Source organism: Mirounga angustirostris, unplaced genomic scaffold (assembly GCF_029215605.1).
Source record: "Mirounga angustirostris isolate CCGP_5_RB_7025 unplaced genomic scaffold, mMirAng1.0.hap1 SCAF_8, whole genome shotgun sequence".
In the NCBI taxonomy this organism is placed as follows: Eukaryota; Metazoa; Chordata; class Mammalia; order Carnivora; family Phocidae; genus Mirounga; species Mirounga angustirostris.
In genome coordinates this window covers 51885844-51908886 of record NW_026991716.1, presented here as the reverse complement: position 1 = coordinate 51908886, position 23043 = coordinate 51885844, and the positions used below count along the sequence as shown (strand labels likewise).

The following is a 23043-nucleotide window of genomic DNA, read 5'->3' as shown; positions in this document are numbered from 1 at the left end:
TTTTTCAGTAATGCCAGAACAATATTTATTTAAGAGAAAATGATGTAAAGAAATAGATCTAACTTCCAGTTTCTGGTCCAGCATCTCTCCTCTCTATCCTGACAAGTAAAAAGCTGAACAAACCAAGAAGTCAACAGCTCTTCTTAGATCTCTTAGACCGGAAAAGTGAGGTTACGGTGTGAACCGGTGCTCCAAAAAAGAGAGACAGAGGATCACAAGTTAATGGAGCAGAAACCCATGAGTGGAAACCTCAGCAGAAGCCAGTACTGAGGAAAAACCTGAACTATAACTGATGAATTGCTGGACACTCAATGGGATAAGTCTAAGAGTTAAAAACCACAAGATGACCCAATCACGGAGAGCCCTCACACTTCTGTGAGTTTATCTCCCAGAGTTCCACCAGGTTCTCACAGTAAAAACTGGAGAAACATCCCCTTACGCTTCCAGCCGGGGGAGAGGAAAAGTAAGCATTTTTAAATATGCCAGAGCATTCTGTTCTTCTTAACAAGACATGCCCTCAACAAAAACTATTTTACCAGAACGCACCCTGGTTGTAGGAATTTTATTGGAGCCTAACTAACCTGGGAGAATGGAAATACACAATTCCAGGCCACTCTAGCCATCCTTCCCGCTTAAAAGAAGGGATTGAGAATCAGTGCTGAAGGTCACAGTCCAGGGGCATAAGCTCAACAAGACTGAGGCTTAATCACAGGACTACAGAGTGCTACCACTTCCCTGTACCTTACCACTACTTTGTAAAGGCCCATTTACCACAGCCCCTTTTACCTAATACATCATGTCTACCTTTCAACCAAAACATACAAGGAATACTAAAAGGCAGAAAAACACAGTTTGAAGAGTCAGAGCAAGCATAAAAAGGCAGACATGACAGGGATGTTGGAATGATCAAGATAAGGAATTCAAAACAACTGATTAATGTGCTAAGGGCTCTAATGGAAAAAGTAGACAACATAAAAAAACAGATGTGTAATATAAGTAAGAGAGATAGAAATCCAAAGAAAGAACCAAAAAGAAATGCTAGAGATCAAAAACACTGTAATAGAAATTAGGAATGCCTGTGATAGCCCCATTAGTAGACTGCACATTGCTGAAGAAACAATCTCTGTGCTTGAGAGTATGTCAACAGAAACTTCCCAAACTGAAAAACAAAACAAAAAAGGATTGAAAAAATACAAAATGGAATATCTAGGAACTGTTACAAAAAATGTTATATATGCATAATGAAAATACCAGGAGAAAGAGAGAAAGTAACAGAATATTTGAAGCAATAATGGCTGAGAATTTCCCCCAATCAATGTTAGACACCAAAACACAAATCAAGGAAGAAATAAAACCCTTTTTGTTCACAGACGACATGATCTTTCTAAGAAAACAACATGCAAATAAACAGTAGTTAGGGGTGAAATAACCTATGTAATTAGATATTTATAGCAGCTTTATTCATAATGGCCAAAACTTGGAAGCAACCAAGATGATTTTTAGTAGATGAATGGATAAATTGTGGTACATCAGATGATGGAATATTATCCAGTGCTAAAAAGAAATGAGCCATCAATGGGCACCCGGGTGGCTCAGCTGGTTAAGCGTCCGACTCCTAATTCTGGCTCAGGTCATAATCTCAGGGTTGTGAAATCCAGCCCAGCCTTGGGCTCCATGCTGGGCGTGGAGCCTGCTTAAGATTCTCTCTCCCTCTGCCCTTCTCCCTCCCACCACCACCCAAATGAGCCATCAAGCTATGAAAAGACACGGAGGAAACTTAAATACATATTACTAAATGAAAGAAGTCGATCTGAAAAGTCCACATACTGCATGATTCCAACTATATGACATTCTGGAAAAGACAAAACTATGGTTACAGTAAAAAAGATCAGTGGTTGCCTAGGGTTGGGGGGAGGAAGGGATGAGTGGCAGAGTACAGAGGATTTTTAGTGCAGTAAAATTATTCTGTATGATATATGTCCACTATAAAGGTGGATACCTGGGGTGCCTGGGTGGCTCAGTTGGTTAAGCAAGTCAGGTCATGACTCCAGGGTCCTGGGATGGAGTCCCACATCAGGCTCCCTGCTCAACCGGGAGCCTGCTTCTTCCTCTGCCTCTGCCTGCCGCCCTGCCTACTTGTGCGCTCTCTCTCTGTCAAATAAATAAATAAAATCTTTATTTATTTATTTATTTTTAAAGATTTTATTTATTTGACAGAGAGAGACACAGTGAGACAGGGAACACAAGCAGGGGGAGTGGGAGAGGGAGAAGCAGGCTTCCCACGGAGCAGGGAGCCTGATGTGGGGCTCGATCCCAGGACCCTGGGATCATGATCTGAGCCGAAGGCAGACGCTTAACGACTGAGCCACCCAGGCGCCCCATAAATAAATAAATAAAATCTTAAAAAAAAAAAATCATCATACATTTGTCGAAACCCACATAATGTACAACACATCAACAGTGAACCCTTAGGGTGATAATGATGTATCACTGTAGGCTCATTGATTAAAACAAACATTACTTTGGGGGACGTTGATAAGGAAGGAAGCTATGCATGTGTAGAGGCAGGAGGTATATTGGAAATCTCTATACCTTCCTCTCAGTTTTAATGTAAACCTAAAACTTCTCTAAACAATAGTCTATTAAAACCTTTTTCAACTAGAAAGACTGGGTTACTACCTAAAATACACTCTTTAGGCAAATCAGTCATGCATGTACAACCCAAATTTTATCTACAGTGGGACAGAATTGCATCAACCATGTCAAACAACAGGTGTGATTTTCCAAGTACACAAAAGTTACGCAGAAGTGAGTATATATATAAAAAGGCCAAAATGGTATTTTCAGTATGAGGCTACATCTTTGCAATAAGAAATACTCACAAAATTACGCTGGGTGCAAGTAGTTCCAACTCACTTTCCAACTACTTGGTCAGCCTACACCCTTGTACCAGAGGTTAATAGATGACATTCTCCTAACTTCAAAATATTCTTTTACAAGTCATAGGACAATGCAGCTTACTAGATATGAATCACAAAAAGCTATTTATCTGAGCTCCAATCCTTTAGTAAAGGTACACTTACCTGTCTTAAAAGCAAATTAAATGTACTCTTTGGGAAGACAAAAATATTATCTACTTCAAACGTTGATGCTACCTTGAGAAGAAAATTTAGAGTAGATCCTAAAAGAATCTTTTAATTTAAGGAAGTTAATAATATTTAAACATGGGCCTAGAGTATGTTATTTTTCCTGACACAGATACATTTTTTAGGTTTTTTTTTTTTTTTTATTAAAAGATTTTATTTATTTAATTGACAGAGAGAGACACAGCAAGAGAGGGAACACAAGCAGGGGGAGTGGGAGAGGGAGAAGCAGGCTTCCCATTGAGCAGGGAGGCAGATGCGGGGCTCGATCCCAGAACCCTGGGATCATGACCTGAGCCGAAGGCAGATGCTTAATGACTGAGCCACCCAGGTGCCCCCATTTTTAGGTTTTAAACTCTAGCAAAAGTCATGCTTGGTCATAATAACGCATGAGGTAGACAAAGGTATAAATTAGGGTTTACGTATAAAAATACATTGTTGGATCACAATATTCTGGGGATAGAAAGGTGGCCATGTTTTGGATTAACTAAAGTAATCCTAATCCAGGAAGAGCTACCTTTGAATTTATGGTTCCACTATCATTTTACTTTTTCCTAGGCCACCAATATTTTCTTTTTTTTTAAGGTTTTATTTATTTGACAGAGAGAGACACAGTGAGAGAGGGAACACAAGCAGGGGGAGTGGGAGAGGGAGAAGCAGACTCCCCGCTGAGCAGAGAGCCCAACGCGGGGCTCGATCCCAGGACTCTGGGATCATGACCTGAGCACGACTGAGCCACCCAGGCGCCCCTGAAATACTTCTGGAGTTACACTCATTCAGGAAGACTTTACATAATATTTATTCTTCTTAAAGTTTCCTTTAAAACACAATTAATGATTCTCTGCTTTACATTATAAATATACTCTGGACACAAAACTAAATGAAAACTAAAGTTTGAAACACAGATATTACATATATCCAAAGGGAAAAATTTTTAGTAATTCACTTGTCACAAAATTTAAGTATGAACCTTTTTTTTGGAAGATTTTATTGATGGGGGGGGGGAGAGGGAGTGAGTATGGGGGTAAGGGCAGAGGGAGAAGCAGACTCCCTGCTGAGCAGAGAGCCCGATGTGGGGCTAGATCCCAGAACCCTGGGATCATGACCTGAGCCAAAGGCAGACGCTTAACCGAATGAGCCACCTAGCTGTCCCTTAGATAAGAACTTTACTCCCTTCAAACTATACTCATAGACTTGGATGATAAATTATTTAGCCCTTTAATCAACATTAAAACATTTGTTTAAATCTCTTCAACTTCATTCTAAAACTAATCTCTGGCCCTAGAACATTACTCTTTGGCGGTCAAATAAGCAAAACCTGTTGGTATTACTGTTTGCTAAAATTATTTTCCTCATATTTAGCTATCAGTAGCCTATGTTATCTTTTAATTAACTATCTGGTTATGTTAATAAAAAAGATTACTTCTGTGACTCCCAACTAATTCTGATCTATTTATCATCTTTCACAACTTTGAAGGGCTCAAAAGACCTAACAGCTCTGATACTGAATTCAAAAAGACATTTAAAATTGAGTTTGGTTTCCTTTTCTTCTTCCTCCATGGGGAAAGTTTCTATTTTCTTCTTAAAAACAAAAACGAAAATAAAACAGAACAAAAATCCTCTGGCTACCTATATGGAAAGCATATAATTAGAAAGACAATTTACTAGGAGGAGATAAAAAGGAATGAATGGTAGAGCTAGAGAAAGAATGAACTTCAACCTTGAAACGCCACCGTTTATGAGAAAAATGAAGTACTTAATATAAATGTTTTCTCCTAAAATGGGGAAAAATTATTATATGAGGCAGGGGATGATACTCATATGATTATTTTTCCATCACAACTTAGGTTTTGGAATCAAGGTTGCTGGTTAAAGCCAGGTACAAGTAATGGGTTATTTATGAACACTCACTCTCTCCAGAAAGCTAAATCCCTTGGATTTCCACTGTTAGTGATCCAAGATGTGGGGAAGCCTCTAGATCTTACTAAATTATATACTTCTGTGGTTCTGAGAGAACATATACACATTGGAAAAACAGAGATCATGGATATTGAAATATATCCTAGGGATTTTACCTATTAGGTCACAGAAGGCCTTATTTTGCATAGAAGTGTAATAGGTAATTCAAGCAATCAGTATGTTCAGAAACAAATTTTAACTTATCAGAAGGCAAGGGGGAAAACATTCACTGCAGGCCACCTTGTTACTGATTCAACTGCAGAACCAAAGCTATACTATTATTTGTCAGGAATATGGGCAGAAAGTGAACTTGTTTCAGGCTAGATGAAAGTGTCTTAAATGTTTCCTGTAGAATTAAGATGAAAAGGGGACACCATAGTCTCAGGTTTGGGAGTTTTCCACTATTCCATTAGTGTCAAAATACTGAACTGTAATTTAATATGAAATCACAAAATTCTAGGACTGTTCTTCTTAGATTTGCCAATCTTCCCCAAAGCCTATTGTATTAATAAGCATTTAGGTCCTTAGAGCTTTTCTAAGGTCAGACTTTCAGACTGTAAATTCTCAAGCTAGAAATGGAATTGGCTCTCAATGTAAGAATGGTAAAAATAAAATGTTAGCAGCTATAGGATTTTCAGTCATTCTTCTTGAAACACATGCTGTGGTCACCCTGCATTAACTTCCATATTAGATACTATTGAAGAATACTATTGAGTCCACAGTGATAGCAAATGAGCTGCAAGAAAATGCTATTCACTCAGTTATTTTGGGGGAGAAGGATAGGAAAGTCTTAAGAAACATACTGGGAAGGGGAGAGTCTATTTGCCTCTAATTTTAGATCACTCCCTGCATCAATTTTTCTTCCATAACCTCTCCCCTCCCATTGGGGAAGTTGTGTGGGATCCTCACAGAATTAAGAAGAAAGTTGTGAAGTCAGAAAACATTAAAAGGCAAATTCTAATTCAGTAACTATGAAAAAATTTTAAAAAATAACGGTTTCAATTAAAAAAATAATATGGTTAAAATAATACAGTCTGACACAAAAAAATCTGTGGATGATCAGGAGTTGGAAGGTTACAAAATGAGGGTCACATGGGGTACAGAAAGAAAAGCTGTTCCAGAACCTCAGAAGCCAGGCTAATATGGCCTCTATGATCCTGTCTGTGCTCACACCTTGGACATTATGACTTCTTATATCCTCCAGTATATTCTTTACATTTTTTAAAAAAGATTTTATTTATTTATCTGAGAGAGAGAAAAAGAGACAGAGAGTGGGAGCACAAGTAGAGAGGGAGAGGGAGAAGCAGACTCGCCACTGAGCAGGGAGCCCAATGTGGGGCTGGATCCCAGGACCCTGAGATCATGACCTGAGCCGAAGGCAGATGCTTAATGATTGAGCCACCCAAGCACCCCTATTCTTTACATTTTTTAAATCTAAAACTCGGGTTGTAGAAAGCAAATCTGGGCTGTGTCCTTCAAATGGCAGTCAGATTAAGAATACTGGTTAAATCTGAGTACACATATCCATGAAAGTTAAGCATGTACAGGCATACCTCATTTTATTGCAGATACTGCATTTTTTACAAATTGAAGGTCTGTGGCAACCCTGCACCCAGCAAGTCTGTTGGCACGATTTTTCCAACAGCATTTGCTCACTCAATGCCTATGTCACATTTTGGTAATTAAGATATTTCAGAAGTTTTCATTATTGTATTTGTTTAACGATCGGTGATCTTTGATGTTAGTATTGTAATTGTTTTGGGGTGCCATGAACTGCACCCATGTAAGACTACATAAACGTTGTGTGTGTTCTGATGGCTCCACTGACTCGCCATTCCGTCTCACTCCCCTGCCTTAGGCCTCCCTATTTCCTGAGATATAAATATTGAAATTAGGGCAATCAATAACCTGATGATAGCCTCTAAGTGTTCAGGTAAAAGGAAGAGTTGCACACACATTTATCACTTTAAAAGCTAGAAATGATTAAGCTTAGTGGGAAAAGCACATTGAAAACCACGATAGGCTGGAAGCTAGGCCCCTTGCACCAGTCAAGTTGTGAATGCAAAGGAAAAGTTTTTGAAGGAAATTACAAGTGCTATTCTAGTGAACACATGAATGATAAGAAAGCAAAACAGCCTTACTGCTGATATATATTTAGTGGTTTGGATAGATCAAACCAGCTACAACATTCCCTTAAGCCAAAACCCAATCCTCAACAAAGCCCTAACTCTTCAATTCTGTGAAGGCTGAGAGAGGTAAGGAAAAAGGCAAGTTTGAAGCTAGCAGAAATTGATTCATGAGGCTTAGGAAAAGTTGTCTCATAATATCAAAGTACAAGATGAAGCAGTAGGTGCTGAGGTAGAACCTACAGCAGGTTACCCAGAAGCTCTAGCCAAGAGAATTAATGAAGGTGGCTGCACTAAGCCACAGAATTTCAATATGGACGAAACAGCCTTCTATTGGAGAGGAGATGCTATCTAGGACTTTCATAGCTAGAGAAGTCAATGCCTGGCTTCAAAACTTACAAGGACAGGGGCACCCGGGTGGCTCAGGCATTAAGCGTCTGCCTTCGGCTCAGGTCATGATCCCAGGGTCCTGGGATCGAGCCCCCCATCGGACTCCCTGCTCAGCGGAAAGCCTGCTTCTCCCTCTCCCATTCCCCCTGCTTGTGTTCCCTCTCTCGCTGTGTCTCTCTCTGTCAAATAAATAAATAAAATCTTAAAAACAAAAAAACCAACTTACAAGGACAGGCTGACTCTCTTGTTAGGGGCCAATGCAGCTGGTGACTTTTTAAAAGTTGGAACCAATGCTCATTGACCATTGTGAAAATCCTAGGGCCCTTAAAAATTATGCTTAGTCTACTCTGCCTCTGCTCTATAAATGGAATAAGGCCAGGATGAGAGCACATCTGTTTACATGATGGTTCACTGAGTATTTTAAGCCCACTGTTGAGACCTACTGCTTAGAACAAACATTCCTTCAAAATTTGACAGCTCATTGACAATGGACTGGTCACCCAAGAGCTCTGATGGAGATGTACAGTGAGAGAATGTTGTTTTCATGTCTGCTAACACAACATTCATTCTGCAGGCCATGGATCAAGGAACAACTTTAATTCTCAAGTCTTATTATTATTATAATATCTTATATTATTATATATCTTATTATTAAGTCTTATTATTTCTCTGTAAGAATGTAAGCTGCCACAGATAGTGATTGCTCTGAAAGATCTGGGCAAAGAAAAATGAAAACCTTCCAGAAAGGATTTACCATTCTAGATGCCGTTAAGAACATTCATGATTCATGGGAAGAGGTTAAAATATCAACATTAATAGAGTTTGGAAAAAGTTGATTCCAACCTCATGGATGACTTTGAGGGGTTCAAGACTTCCATGGAGGAAGTAACTGTAGATGTGGTAGAAATAGCAATTGCTGAGAACTGGAATTAGAAGTAAAGCCTGAGATGTGACCGAATTGCTGAAAGCTCATAATAAAATTTGAACAGATGAGGAAATGCTTCTTATGGATGAGCAAAGAGGTTTCTTGAGATAGAATCTACTCCTTGTGAGGATGCTGTGAAGATTGTTGAAGTGACAATAAAGGATGTAGAACACTACTATGCTAGAGAAATCATTCCTGAAAGGTAGAGTTAATCGATGTGGCAAACTTCACTATTTGTTTTATATTAAGAAATTACCACAGCCACCCCAACTTTCAGCAACCACCAACCTGGTCAGTCAGAAGCCATCAACATCAAGGCAAGACCCTCCACTAGCAAAAAGATTAAGACTCACCAAAAACTCAGATGGTTAGCATTTTTTAGCAATAAAGTATTTGTGGTCTGGAACCAAACCCGTAGTATCTCCAAGGTATGCCTACACAGGTGAAAGTAAGCACGAATTCTTTTGTTCTTGAGGACAAAATGTTTAAGGTTTAATGTGGTGTGGTAGAGTCACAGCAAAAATTCCAAGTCTAGAAGCAGGTATAACTTGGGAAGGAAAGGAAGAGGGCTTTCCTATGGATCTAATCTGGAATGATGGGATTCAATGGGTCAACCTAACTGGGGGCAAAAGGAAATGGAAAGCCTGGCATAGGATTCCCTTATTTTGTCAAGTAAGGGCATTTTTTTTTTTTTTAAGATTTTATTTATTTATTTCAGAGAGAGAGAGAGCACAAGCAGGTGGCCTGGCAGGCAGAGGGAGAGGGAGAAGCAGACTCCCCACTGAGCAGGGAGCCCTACATGGGGCTCGATCCCAGGACCCTGGGATCATGACCCCAGCTGAAGGCAGACCCTTAACCAACTGAGCCACCCAGGCGACCCATGTAAGGGCATTTTTTAAGGAACTAATATCAATGGTCACCATGATTTCTAAAGAGTAAGATACAACACCTCAAACTAATACTTTAAAATTTCCCTTAGTAGTCTCATACTAAACAAATTTATCTTATGAAAAATTAGCTGCACCACCCTGATTTTTCTTTTTGCTACAGACCAATAACACCTCAAACTTGAAATCAGTTCAGTTGAACTTAAAATTGGTTCTGACCATGAACTCAAAATCCTGATCATAACAGATCAGGAGTCACATTCAAAGCAAATTCCATATTTAGACAAAATTTTCACCAAAGTAATTAATACTTTCACTTACTAATCAAGTTTAAGAAGCTAACAAATATTTCCTGGAAACTATTAAAATTTTTAACATTAATGTGAAACTGATCTTTCTATGTGAACTGTAAAATAAATCATACAGTATCAATAGACTAATGACAAAACGGCACAAAATACCACTAATCAATGAACCTATACTCTGTATATATTTCAGTGTTTTCTTTCCCTCACTTATATTTAAGTGAAAATAATCCTGTCTTTTATTAAAATACATAGGTAAAATCTAGAAGGCTAGAAATCAAAATGTTAACAGTTTTTCTGTCTGGAGAATTTTTCTTTTTTTCATTTTCTAGTATTTCTACAATCAGCACATGTAATAAAACTAACAAATTCAATTTTTAACCAACAAGATGGAATAATGACAAAAAGTACTGAGGATCTCACTCTTTTGTTTGGGAATAATGGATTTGGTTTAAATTAATCCCTTACAAAAATATAAGTTGAACATTTATCCTTCATAAAGGTAGATGTAAATTTTGTATCTAGAAGGAAAATAATCTGTTAGTAAATTGTATTTAACTTTCTTTCCCTCTCCACCTTTTTCTCTCTAGAAATCCAATGACTAGGCTACATTATTTTCCAAACCTAACAGAAAGAGATATTAATCATAACCAAGGCAAGTCACATTCAACAGCCTTAATGACTATCAGGAAAATATATTTTACATAGTTTTGATGTCAAACACCATGACTATTTTAAACCAAAAGCACTTAGCTAAAACATACTTAAAATTTTGTATTTTTCTTTAAATACATATATGCTTAAAACAAACTGCAAAGTACACATACTCATTTGTATTTTTAAGTGTACTTAAATTATTAAAAAGTACAATCAGGCAAATTAAAAATTGAAACTTAAAAATATTAGCTTATTCTACTATACCTGACATTCCTCTTTTCCTGTTTGGGATGTAAGACTAAAAGACTCTTAACTTTTCCAATGACCAAGGTAATTTCTCATTGTTTAATATACTTATTTGCATGGAAGCTAATAATGTCTCAAAAGTAATTTTTACTAGAACTACAATTTCACAGATGGGCTTTCTTCTGGAATTCATCTACAAATGCCTGTTTCTTGAACCATTCACTCTCAATCCTTCAGAGTATTATGGTTTAAGAAGCCAAGTGCCATATACTTGCCAACTCCCCTGTGGCAGTAAAGAACTGGGCTTGGTACTGAATGCTGAGAAAATGGGCTATAATCTGTTTAACAAACTTTTTTAAGTTCTCATGAATAAATATTTTTCAAATATTAAATACCAGGCATACCTTTCATTTTAATTTTACCCTTCATCTGCTCACCCAAAAGTTGAGCTTCCAAGTCACTTCTTAACTGCCATAAACTAGCTAAACCAGTTTTCTAAATATATTTGCCAAGATCAAGTCAAAGGAAATGTAAAATTAAAGGAGTAATTCTGCTTTTGTAAAGCAATTTCTAGATGCACAATACTGAAAAAAAGCAGGGTTTCACAGAAGAAATTATCATTTTACAATAGTTTGTGGCATTATATCATTTTGAGCCTTTTTTATAACGAGCAACTTTTTATTTTAAAATCACTGCTAATCTCTAAAAAGCACTTTAGCTTTTGAGTAACTATCAAATTTGGCATTATACAACATTACTTTTTAAATGGAAATACGAATATAGTCAAAGGATCTTCCCTTTGAAATGGACTTTCACTTCTGTACAGGGTGATATAAGCTAGGAGAAAATACTCTATAAAAAGAGTTATCCAGAGAAGTGATCGCAACCCAATTCCCTATCTGACTCCCCAAAAGTACTTTTCTGGCTACAGAATAGCCAGTAATAAGTTAAGATGAATTTTGTAGGAGGTATGGGGGAGGGACAGGGAAAGGGGATATAGAGAATAATCCAAGGCAGAGGTTTATTTGTTGTTGTTATAATATCTCCCTGAATGTCAGCTGACACAAACTAGTCAGCAGGGCATCCAATGGAGAATGATTATTCTAGCCATTATCCTTATCTTCTGTGTAAAGAAGGGATCCCAAGTTTAAAGAAAGCTCAAAGGAGCAACCAACTGCACAAATGGAATGAATTAACTTTGTAAATCATTAATTATAGCTATCCATCTGACCAGTGCACTTGGGTTTGAACAGAATTCCTGAAACAACTGCTTTATTCCATACAAACTCAAATTTAAAAGCCTGCTTATTATTGCCCATCCTAAAGCTGTGGTCCATAGTTTGCATTCCCAGAAGTTCTGTTTACCAGAAGCCCCTTCTGCCCAACTTATGGCTCAAACCACCCCCAAAAATAATTTTGAAAAGCAACAATTTTTCTCAAGTATTTTATATTCAAATACAGAGAGAGCAGAAGGGATAAACACAGCAAAGCAGTACAATATTTATTTACCATCTCCAGCAGCAAAGCTTTGGAACCAGGAAACAACCCTTTTGTACAAAGCAATCATCTTCCCACCCCCAACTGGTTATTGTTTACAAACACAAAGTACACAGAACATCTGCTTTATATGGCAAACTTAAAAAAACATACATACAGATATACCCCGTTCTGTAAAGTACTTTACTCAGTTAAGAAGGCTAGTACCACCAAACCTATTAAATAAGATTCTTCCTCCTGTATTGTCTTTTGGGTAAATTGCCAATATCTATACTTATAAAAATCCCCTCCTAGGAAGAGTGACTTTGATTCTCCTTCAGTACAGGACCATAAAAAACAAAAACAAAAACACAACAAAACAAAAACATTTGGAAGTTGAGAATTTTTAAGTATCTCTGAAGTTGCAAAGGGGAATATGACTTTAACCCTGAGTGCCACTGCTATAACTCTGGCACAGAAAGAAAAAGGATGAATTATGAAGAGAAAAGGTGAAAGTGGCAACAAAAGCAAGAAAAGAAACTCAAATCACAGAAAAAACAAACAGGAAGTTGACAAAATGTGTTTTGGGTGCTGCTGGAGATACCACTGGCACAAGGTTCACGGGTCTGTCTTCAATACAACATTTTGAAACTCCAAACTCCAATGAAGCAACATTTTTAGAAATACCTTAATTTTCCCCAAGTCTACCCTCAAATTATCTGTAAGCCAACGTACAGGGAAATGAGCCACATTTAGCTACACTGAGGACAGAATGCCAATAGGAGGTCCTGAAGTATGCAACTGTATACCCATAATGGTCTGTCACATTCCACTTCAGTGTCCTCATCCCATTCATCTTCAAAGTTGTTCTCTACCAGTGTCTCAGTTCTTTTTCACTGCTTGAGTTGTCCCTGGGACTAGAGGTGCACTGACTGAAAGCCTTCCTTTGTCTCAGTTCAGAGAAGAAAAAGAATTGCTCTAGATGGTCACAGGGGATTTTGGTACAAAGCGAACTGCAGACAGACTACTTCTATAACCTTACAAATAATAGCCACACAAACTTGGTACACTTTGAATAGCTAGGAACCAATACATTTTCATGGGTAATTTATCCTTTCTTCAACTTAATCTTCACCAACTGTCCCCCATAAAGGCTGTTCCTTACAATTCTGAAACCAGACACAACGTTCCACATGCCTTTGCATGCACTGATTCATCTCAATGCCTGGCTACTGATTCTCCACTGGTCCAACTATCTCTTCTCCAATCATGTTGCAGACCTCAGCTTAAGTATCTGCTAAGTAAAAAAAGCTTCTCTGATTCCTCTAGATGGCCCTCTTTTGTTCAACTTCATTGCACTCATGCCTCTAAACAGGACAGTTACATTGTATTGTTATTTCTTTCTCTAAAGAGAATATACCATCTCTTATTAACTCCAGGTTCCCCCAGACCTTCCTCAGTGTCTGCCTGCACAAAGGTATTGAAAACTATGATAGAAAATTGTTGCCAACAGACACAAAGTGACAAAACAGCATCCATCAAAAATCATATACACATACCTACATAACCTAGCTCTTCATTCTACATTCTCTTTATTTCCTTATTGTTTATAATGAGCATTTCTTAGCCTGTACTTGAGAAAAGAGACTATTTTACTTTAAATATGCCTTTCAACGACTTAATCCATTGATGGGCTTGTAATACAGCTTAATGGTTGAGCCTTAAAAACTGTAAACAAGGGGATCATAATCTGATGACATGAACAATTACATGCTATTAAATATACATCTTAAAATGTATCTGTATTTATATCCAATACCATCCCACAGTTATATCTACGTGTGTAGAAACAGCACACCTATGAAAGAAATCTATACTGGGCTTTTGAAATTTCAAAGTACTTCCAGGCGTTACCTCATTTGAGAGTAGGAAAACTGAGGCTCAGAAAATAAGTGACTTGCTAATACTCAGATCAAGGTCTTAGAATTTAAATACCATGTGCTTTGCACCATTCCACCTTCCTTTCTAGCCAATATCCTAAAGATGCCAGAAAAAAACGCCAAAAAAACAATTTTGCGTATCTGAAACAAAACGGTGTAACAAAAAAGGCAGAAGAAAAAAAAAAAAACCAGCAAAAAAGACCCTTGACTAAAATGATCAGTGCAGAAAATGAATGGAATATATGAAACAAGCCAATGACCACACATCAAGACAATCTTAGTCCCACACAGTGAAATCTCAATGGGAAAATGAAGAGGTTAGAGTTTCTGATCTGACAAGTGAAATGACCAGGAATTAGATAATAGAAGACATCAAGTACTAAGGGATGAGAGTACAGCCATAAACACAAAATTTAGGGAAGAAAAAGGTTAGTATAGGTCAAATTAGCTTATCAGAGAGGTTAAGACTTGAGTTGAGCCGTGAAAAATACAAAGAGGCAGCCTAGTACACAATGCTAAACTGAGACTGTGGAGGAATAGAGTCAATATTCAAAAGCTAGGCTCCACCACTTGAGCAACGTGCTTAATGATGTTTCATTTCCTCATCTGCAAAATAACAGTGAATTTCTTCCTCAAGAACGCCTTGTAACTTTTGGCACACAGCGCAGTAAACGTGAGCTGTATAAATGAAAATTCTCTCCTCTACTTGCTTCCCAGGCAGGAAGACAACTGTTAGGCCCAAGGCTATCAAGGTGCTTCCAAGATCTCAAAAGGTATTTTTGCTAAAAGTAAACATGAGTTGTTATAAGCCATTAGACAAAGACCAACCTGCATGCAACTCTTGCTAAGAATCTAAATGAGGCTAACTAAACACTGACTATACTCGAACCAAGGCAGAAAGGAAGGGCTGCACACCTAACAGCAGGATGTTTAATGTAATTAAATATGTTCAAAAAAATGGAACTGAAAATTTGAGACTGTTTAGTGACTTGGAAAATGCTCCCCCCCATCACCCAGATCATGTTGCCCTAGTAATTAAAAGTGGTACAGATAAAGGGACCACAAACATGATAGTTATTATAGGATATTAGTATTAAATGCACACTAAGTAGTGTGAAACATAGCCATCACAGATAAAAGTGGGAGGTGACAAGAGGTCTAACTGTAGCCCTCAAAACTGAATGATGTGATAGAGCTACTCTTATGGGCAATGACAGAAAAGAGAAGGCGTATGATAGATAGCTGACGGGAAAAAATAGCACATGAAAATAGGTCTTATAAAGAGACTACTAACAGAACTCATTAATAACACTTGAAGCATTTAAGATCAAAGAAGAGTTTAAAATACAACTAGATATAAACCATTTACTTTCACTGCTACCAAGGAATAGACTTAGGAATATTAGAAAACTCAATACAACTTGAGAGATCTCCAAAGTCCTAAAACAAAGTACAGACAACCTGAGAATTCTTGCTGAATTCTTGACAAGGCATTAGAAAATCCAAGAGATCATTTGAAATAGTTATCTCAATAAAATACGTAAAGCCCTTAAGACCTAGAGAAAACTGGTTAATTTTAAGATACAGTTTATGTCAGAGCTGTTCTATAACTTCATGGTGATGGGCTTAGAATTTTTTTTAAGATGCAATTAACCATAAACCATATGTAGTAATACATTTGTGTGAAAACTATACAAAATGAGAAAAATAAGACTACCATTAAATAAGAAGGCATTGAAAACTGACTGAAGTTCAATAGCCAGGAAATAATAGTTCCAGAGACTGGACTGGCTGCTTTTTTAAAAAAGGACAAAAGAGAAAACTAGAAAATCTCTTACAATAATGCTGAAGGCATTGTATTTAAGTACACAAATACAAAGCCACATCAAATCCTGGCTAGTATTTACTGGTAGAATAAAAAATATAATCTACATCAAAGAGATTAAGGGAAGATCAGACATCCTTCTGGAAAGAGGTGTTACATAAAGGAGAAGAAAAGATCAATATAAAGAATGAAACAATTAATATGATAACATCAAAAGGACACAGTTGGACTGTGATCACTTCCAGATATACCCCACTGGAAGCAAACATATAATTTCCAGTAATAAGAAATCTCAATGGTACCAAACACTACCATAAAAAAGTTTTCATTACTATAAAGTCAAGCAAACAAAAACACAAAGTAGTACAAAAATATTATCCCACTAATCAACAGGAGAAAAAAAATTTAATAAAACAATATTCTTATCATTCATCCAGGAAGGGAAATTCCATAAAAGAATATTTTAATGGCTTACAAAACTCATTATTTCTGGAAAAATAACTAAAAGATTTGCATTCAACAGTGATCATCATCAGTTAAATAAAATTTCCGCCTGTATATTTTAAGTGAAAAACGGAAGAATTAATTGGTTTCTGTATCCACAAATGGAAACTATATAGAATGGACCTGGCCAACTGATTGACATGCATAAGATGCACACAGATATCACAATCAATTATTGGACTAGTCACTAACATTAAGAATGGTAAATTTCAAAAGACAAGGAAACCTAAAACAGTGCAAGTCTGGGGCAAAATATGCCTCACGTAAAAAAAAAAAAAAGTTTTCAGTTATTGCAATCTTTAAACTATTTCTACAAAGTTCTAGTCCATAATTTCTAACCTTCATCAGAATCCCACTAAATTATATCCTCAAGAATAGTGAATGTGTCATTTAACTCTGTATCCAATTTTATAACTAGAAGGGATTCTGGATTGTGTCTATTCCAACCTCCTCATTTTTAGTACCTGAGAGGTTATCCTGATGTATTGGGCCCTTAAGGACATTATCAATCAGGTCACTTAGGTATCATTCAGTAAAATGTTAGTATAGTACTAATGTAATATACTAAATAGTATCCAAGTATCCTGAAAGAGTTTGTTCCCCTCAAAATGTTATCTTGAGGGCTAAGTAAATAAATGGAATTATAAAGAAGCTGCCACGCAGTTAAAAAAAAAAAAGTTTAAATGCAATTACACTGATAAGGAAACTGTCTCACTGTCTAAAAAGGAAGGATAAAGTGTCAGCAAATTTACTGCTTTTCCTAATATTCTTGTTTCTTCTTACCAAGTAAACACATCCACTTATCAAATATAAGTTGTGTTACCATGGCTTAGAACAAGGTTAGTTATGAGACAAATGACTCAATCCGAAAACCTAGAACGTGCAGATAGAAAACAAAGCTGCCTTAATGCTCAGGAAACTGAGCCAATCACTAATAACTAAAAAGAACTACTCTGAAGTTATTTAAATAAAGGGGGAGGGGCATACTCTACAACCTTCTGAAATGGATTAACAGTGCTATAAAGAAAACAAATTAACATTCAGAAGGAGAGTACATTTAGTGCAATTGTACAGATGATGAATAAACTACAAGATTAAAAAATATCACTGTACAGAACTCACATAAATATCACCAGCAACATATGCAAGACATCAAAATGTTAAGTTTTAAACAATAGGGTGAAATTTAAAAAGGCACTTCATATAACAATGGAAACAGTTTCTCTGTACACAATAACTGCAAGAAATCATATTGTCTTCACATACATTTCATGTCTAGTGGAGAAATAACATTTTGAAGAAAAAGGATCATTAGACGCATCCCCACTGAGAATACCAAATCATTAAATTTGCAATTATCCCAAAGCTTCCTAGAAAATCTAGAGATATTTAAACATCCAAGGTTTACCTAATGGAGCTTCCTGTGGCAGGCACAGTATGAAAACTTAATATCTAATTTTGAATTCCATATGCCTTAGGGGTTGTCTCCCTAGATCAAGTCCCCTTTTTAACACCATCATCATCCAAGTATACCAGAGAAAGATTTTAAAATAAACAGATTAAGGATATTGTTTCTTCTGCAATCAAGAGACCAACTCATCTATAGCTAAAAGCTGTTCCCATTCTACTGCATTCTGAGACAGTCCCCACTCAACAAATCCCTTTCAGAAGTTATCTACTTGATCAACAATTCGATGATTCCGCAATATCTTTCCACTTTTAGGAAAATTTTCTGGAGATGTTTGCGCTTATCAGTGAGAGAGTGGTAAAGTAATGTTACTTTAATACTGAGCAACATAAATAACACAAGAGGAAGAGAATAGCAATGCTGCTTTATAAATATTTAAGGAGGAGCTACACAATGTAAACACAGCAAACACTAGTGAACTGTGCACTTAAAAATGGTTAAGGTGGGGCGCCTGGGTGGCTCAGTTGGTTAAGCGACTGCCTTCAGCTCAGGTCATGATCCTGGAGTCCCGGGATCGAGTTCCGCATTAGGCTCCCTGCTCATCAGGGAGTCTGCTTCTCCCTCTGACCCTCCTCCATCTCATGCTCTCTGTCTCTCATTCTCTCTCTCTCTCAAATAAATAAATAAAATCTTAAAAAAAAAAAAAATGGTTAAGGTGGTGAATTTTATGTTGTCTTTTTTCTGACCACAATTCAAAACAAAAAACTTAAAAGGAGCATGTTAAGTGGAAATGCCATTGCAGTTTCAGAGAATCACATCTTCAAGCATCATTTACTTTGGTTTAGATTTTGGGAAATAAGAGTACCTCAAAAATCAACACATTTGTAACCCAGTATCTAATTCAGGGAAAGAAAGGGGAGAAATGGAAAAGTGGGAACGGAACAGACTGAAGTAGCCTTGGCTAATTGGGAACAACTGTGCAGCCACATAGAACAGTTCCAAGGTCTCCTCTCTCCAGTAAGTTCACCTGTGACTATTCCTTTCATAAAAAACCTACAGTGCCGGGGCGCCTGGGTGGCTCAGTCGTTAAGCGGCTGCCTTCGGCTCAGGTCATGATCCCAGGGTCCTGGGATCGAGCCCCGCATCAGGCTCCCTGCTCCGTGGGAAGCCTGCTTCTCCCTCTCCCACTCTCCCTGCTTGTGTTCCCTCTCTCAATGTCTCTCTCTGTCAAATAAATAAATAAAATCTTAAAAAAAAAACGAACAAAAAACCTACAGTGCCATGTCAAGGGCACATGAGACTGCTTGACTGATGTGATATATACTGTAAACTCTAAAAATCTATGATTTTTTTAGGCCCTTGTTAAAGGTAGTTAATCAATGCTCTTCTAGAGTTTAATTTGGAAGAGTTTCTACATCAATGACATGGACCTAAAAAAGGCAGAAGTAAAACACTGTGGAAAATATACAAAAATAAAGGTAAATGCTAACTCTAGATAGGACTTGACCAAATTTGCTTACAAGACGATTTCCTATATCAAGCCTGTTGTTTAGGCTTAATCTAAAAAGAGGACCAATATAGTACTCTGAAATTATCTGACAAAATAAAATAGCTTCTTCTAAGTAGGGATGCTTGCGTCTTCAACCTCTAGCACAAATAGGGAGAGAAAGAAAAGTAGTAAAAAGGGTGAAGATAGTTACAATGGAGGGGGAATGAGCTTCAACCATCAAAAAGTGGGGCACTAGGGAAAATGTCAATCACCACTGTGCAAGAACTATGGCAAGAAACAGAAACCACACGAACCCTAAAACAGTGTTATATTCCACTAACAGTAGACCCAAGATATTTTGATCAAGCAGATGAAATAAATGAAGATGTTTGACAAATCAAGTTACAAAATTTTAAGTCTGTTGATAAAAAAACTTTTTTTTGGCTGCCAAGCAAATAATATTAGGTGATGTATTCAGACCCCTCAAACTTGACACTTCCTCCATTTTTGAAGTCATGCTGCGAAAACGAGGATCTAAGGGCTGGTATACTGTACAGCCACTGCCTTGAGATTAAAAAGATACTGTGGGATATACAATTGAGGTATCTGCTGCCAGTTCCAGAACTGTGAAGAACTATTAATGGAACCAACTGGGAGCAAAATGATAAGTCGTCTCTCGTGATAAGAGTCTGACTAGATTAAGGGACCAGTAAACCAAGAACATGTTGTTGAAGTCTTGATTTCAGACTTTTAAGAAATCTCTAATGGATATCATCATTTACATAGATATCCAGAAACAGAGCTGTGTGAGATGTTCTCTTTATGACATCCACAGTAAGACTCTTAACACTTAAGGATTCTCAGTATCATCTAGTTTGATGGCATCCCTCTTTCTTTATTTCAGTAAGAGGACCAGATTGTCAGGCATGTTTGGAATTCTCTTATAGAGTTCAGATTTGCATGCCTGGATGGTATAACATCCTTTATATCCAGGGCACTAATGTACATATCTTTTTTGTGTTTAGAGTGATGAATTATCAAGCTCAAAAAAGTTAATTGATTAGAAGGTAGGTTTGTTTAAGGAGGTCATCTTGGTGAAAGGCCCAGAATATCCTGAGAGAACACCATGACTGGGTCTCACAGCTTCTTTACATCTGAGAGCTTGATAGGATGGAGACTTAGGCGTGATGGTAACAAAGAATTCTCTCACATGTAGCTCTGAGTGGTAATGACACGGTAGCCATCAGTCTCGATAGATAGTTACTGTGAAAATTTCTAGAGATGTTACAGGTAGGAAAGTCTTTTTCCAGCTGGTGTCCACAGTAGACCTGTAACATCTAGCCATCCCACTGGAAGCAAACTGGATTTGGCAAAATTTTATTTGTATTCCAGTTCTTGACATACAGCTTCATGGTTGATTCTGAAGTCTGAGAGACCTTGAGAGTAGGATGGACTCTTGATAAGTTGATCATCCTGACATAAACAGAGTACAACAGACTTGTCATTTTGTGAAGATCTGACAAGCTGACGCCTGAACAAGGAAGCACTGATGACCTAAAAACGAAGGATCTGCCTCTGGTATTAGTAAACAAAGATCTAATAGTAGGTTATTTCCAGACCCCAAATCGGCCAGTCCTCAGTTTACCAGTAAGATTTTCCTGAGGAACAAATCTTTGTATTTTTCTTTAATCACAAGAGGATTCAGATTCCTGAGTACCCTCCTCTGAACTTATTCTGGACCAGAAATAATGGGTAAACCTTTGTCCAACCCAACTTAGATGAAAGTCTCTACTGCTCACTTGGCCAATAAAACATGAGTCTCTTTATTATATACTTCATTTGAAAAGTCTAGAATTTAAATGTTAGCTGTGATAATTCCAGACATGCATCAGTTTCTGAGGTGACCTCCTACCTGTAGATCCTGTTTGAGTGGGGAATAGCAAGTAAAATAGTTAGGATCTTGGATGACTATGCTGCTGAACGCAAACAGGCTATTAATTCTTGTACCCATGGCGTTCGGGGGATTCTCCCTTTTTTCTGTATCTATAGGGGTGGTTTCGAGGTTTGTACCAATCTCCTTTGGAATACCCCCTATTGTGATAATGTGCTTTCTGATCATGACTATAAAAGTATCGATGTTGGTTATAGTATTTGTTGTGGTCTCTATAGTCATTTTCTTTAATACTGTTTTCTTCTGCAACAACAGCATTCACATCTTGTCCAAAGAGGGAAGTACCATCAAAGGGCAAGTGTGATATCTTCTCCTGGGTTTTCTTAGTGAGAGATGTAAGGCGGAGCCAGGCTTGTCTTCTGTAGTCTATTGCCATTGCCATAACTCTGACTACAGAATCCATTATGTCCCTAGTAGTACAAAGCTGCCAAAGGCCTGCATCCATACCATCAGATATTATACATCTTGCTTTTCCACGATCAAACTCTGGATCATGAACCAGATCCTCCATATCTTCCCAGAGTTTACGCTGATATTGAGTCATATAGGCCATGTAGCTAGCAGCTCGGGCTGCAATGGAAGCTGCATGGTAGAATCTACAACCCATGACCTCCATTTCTTTTGAGGTAGAATCTAGAGGAGATGTTGTGCTTCCTCTTTTGCTGTGCTCTAATGCTTCTACAATAGGGCCCTCAGCTGGTGGATTTGGTTGGAAAGGAGAGGTATCCTTGGCCACAGGATATACCCTGTGCCCCATGAAGGAAGAAGGATGGCAATCAGCAGGGTCTTTAAAAACCTCAGTGGTGGCAATTCTCAGAAGAGGATGCAATGGAGGAACCAAACGTTTCTTAGAGGTCACATAATCAGGCTTCCCTTCACACGATTCTGCTTCAGACTGTAATGTTACTCTCTTTATAACACCTCTCTGTTCCATTCTTTTCAAAAGACCTGTGAAACTAGACTGACTGGGGTCAGTTGGCTGCCCTTTGTCATCAGCTGAGGGGGATTTGCAGTCAGCTTCTTCATCAACTGTGGATAAATTTTCATCCTTGGAGGTGGAGATATCCCATGGCACTGAGGAGTTCTCACTTGGCCTAGAATGATGAAATCTAAAACAGCTCCTAGACTGCAGATCACGGATCACTCGGGACATCTCAGCCACTTGTGTCTGAAGATAAAGGATGGCATCCTGTCCATGCTGTGAAACTGAAGAAGACTCTACAGGTAAATCCTCCTTGACCTCTGAAGAGGCCAAAGATTCTTGGGGGACCAGAACTGGAGATGAAGGCTGAGTCTGATAATTTTGTGATGGTTTAAGTGTCTCTGTCTCAGAGATCTTAATATCTGAATTATTTTGATCATTTTTCTGGTTCTCCAATGGGTTCTCAACAGAAGAAGGTTGAGAAACTATCCTTTGTGGACTGCTGGTGCAACTCCCAGAGGAGGAGCTGCTGTCTCCAATGGGAAGAGGAACACTGCAGCTAGAGCACATTTCTGGGCGATGATTCTCAGAGGATGGCACCTTAGACTCAGGCATTCTCTGGGTTATCCACATGAACAAGAAAACCAAGGAAGAAAAAAAAATGCTTTTAATATGTTAACTTTCAAGTGCAGAGATGCATGTCCAGTAAGTAGAACTCAATTTTTTAAATTATTATAACAACAATGAAAGATGCAATCCACTACAGATCAGCAAGGGGGTCAGAGAAGTCAAATCCACAAGCTTCACTACCCAAAAACCCAATACCAACTATGGCCATTAATGTGGCACTCTGTCTATGAAAAAAGAGAGTGAAAACAAGCCCAGTTCAA

The 23043-nt window shown here is 37.8% G+C and overlaps 1 protein-coding gene across 7 annotated transcripts in view; it reads right to left on the bottom strand.

Moving 5' to 3' along the window:
• Positions 1-23043, bottom strand: part of ZNF451 (zinc finger protein 451) — a 114004-nt gene that overhangs the window by 79448 nt on the left and 11513 nt on the right. Inside the window, exon 4 of one of the 7 annotated variants that reach the window (XM_064597735.1) lies at positions 17-22771. The exons of the other annotated variants lie outside the window; for them this stretch is intronic. Within the exon in view, the coding sequence (XP_064453805.1) occupies positions 21275-22771 (1497 nt within the window). The 3' untranslated portion in view covers positions 17-21274. Of the gene's footprint in view, positions 1-16; positions 22772-23043 lie in introns of those variants that run through there. 7 annotated transcript variants of the gene reach the window in all.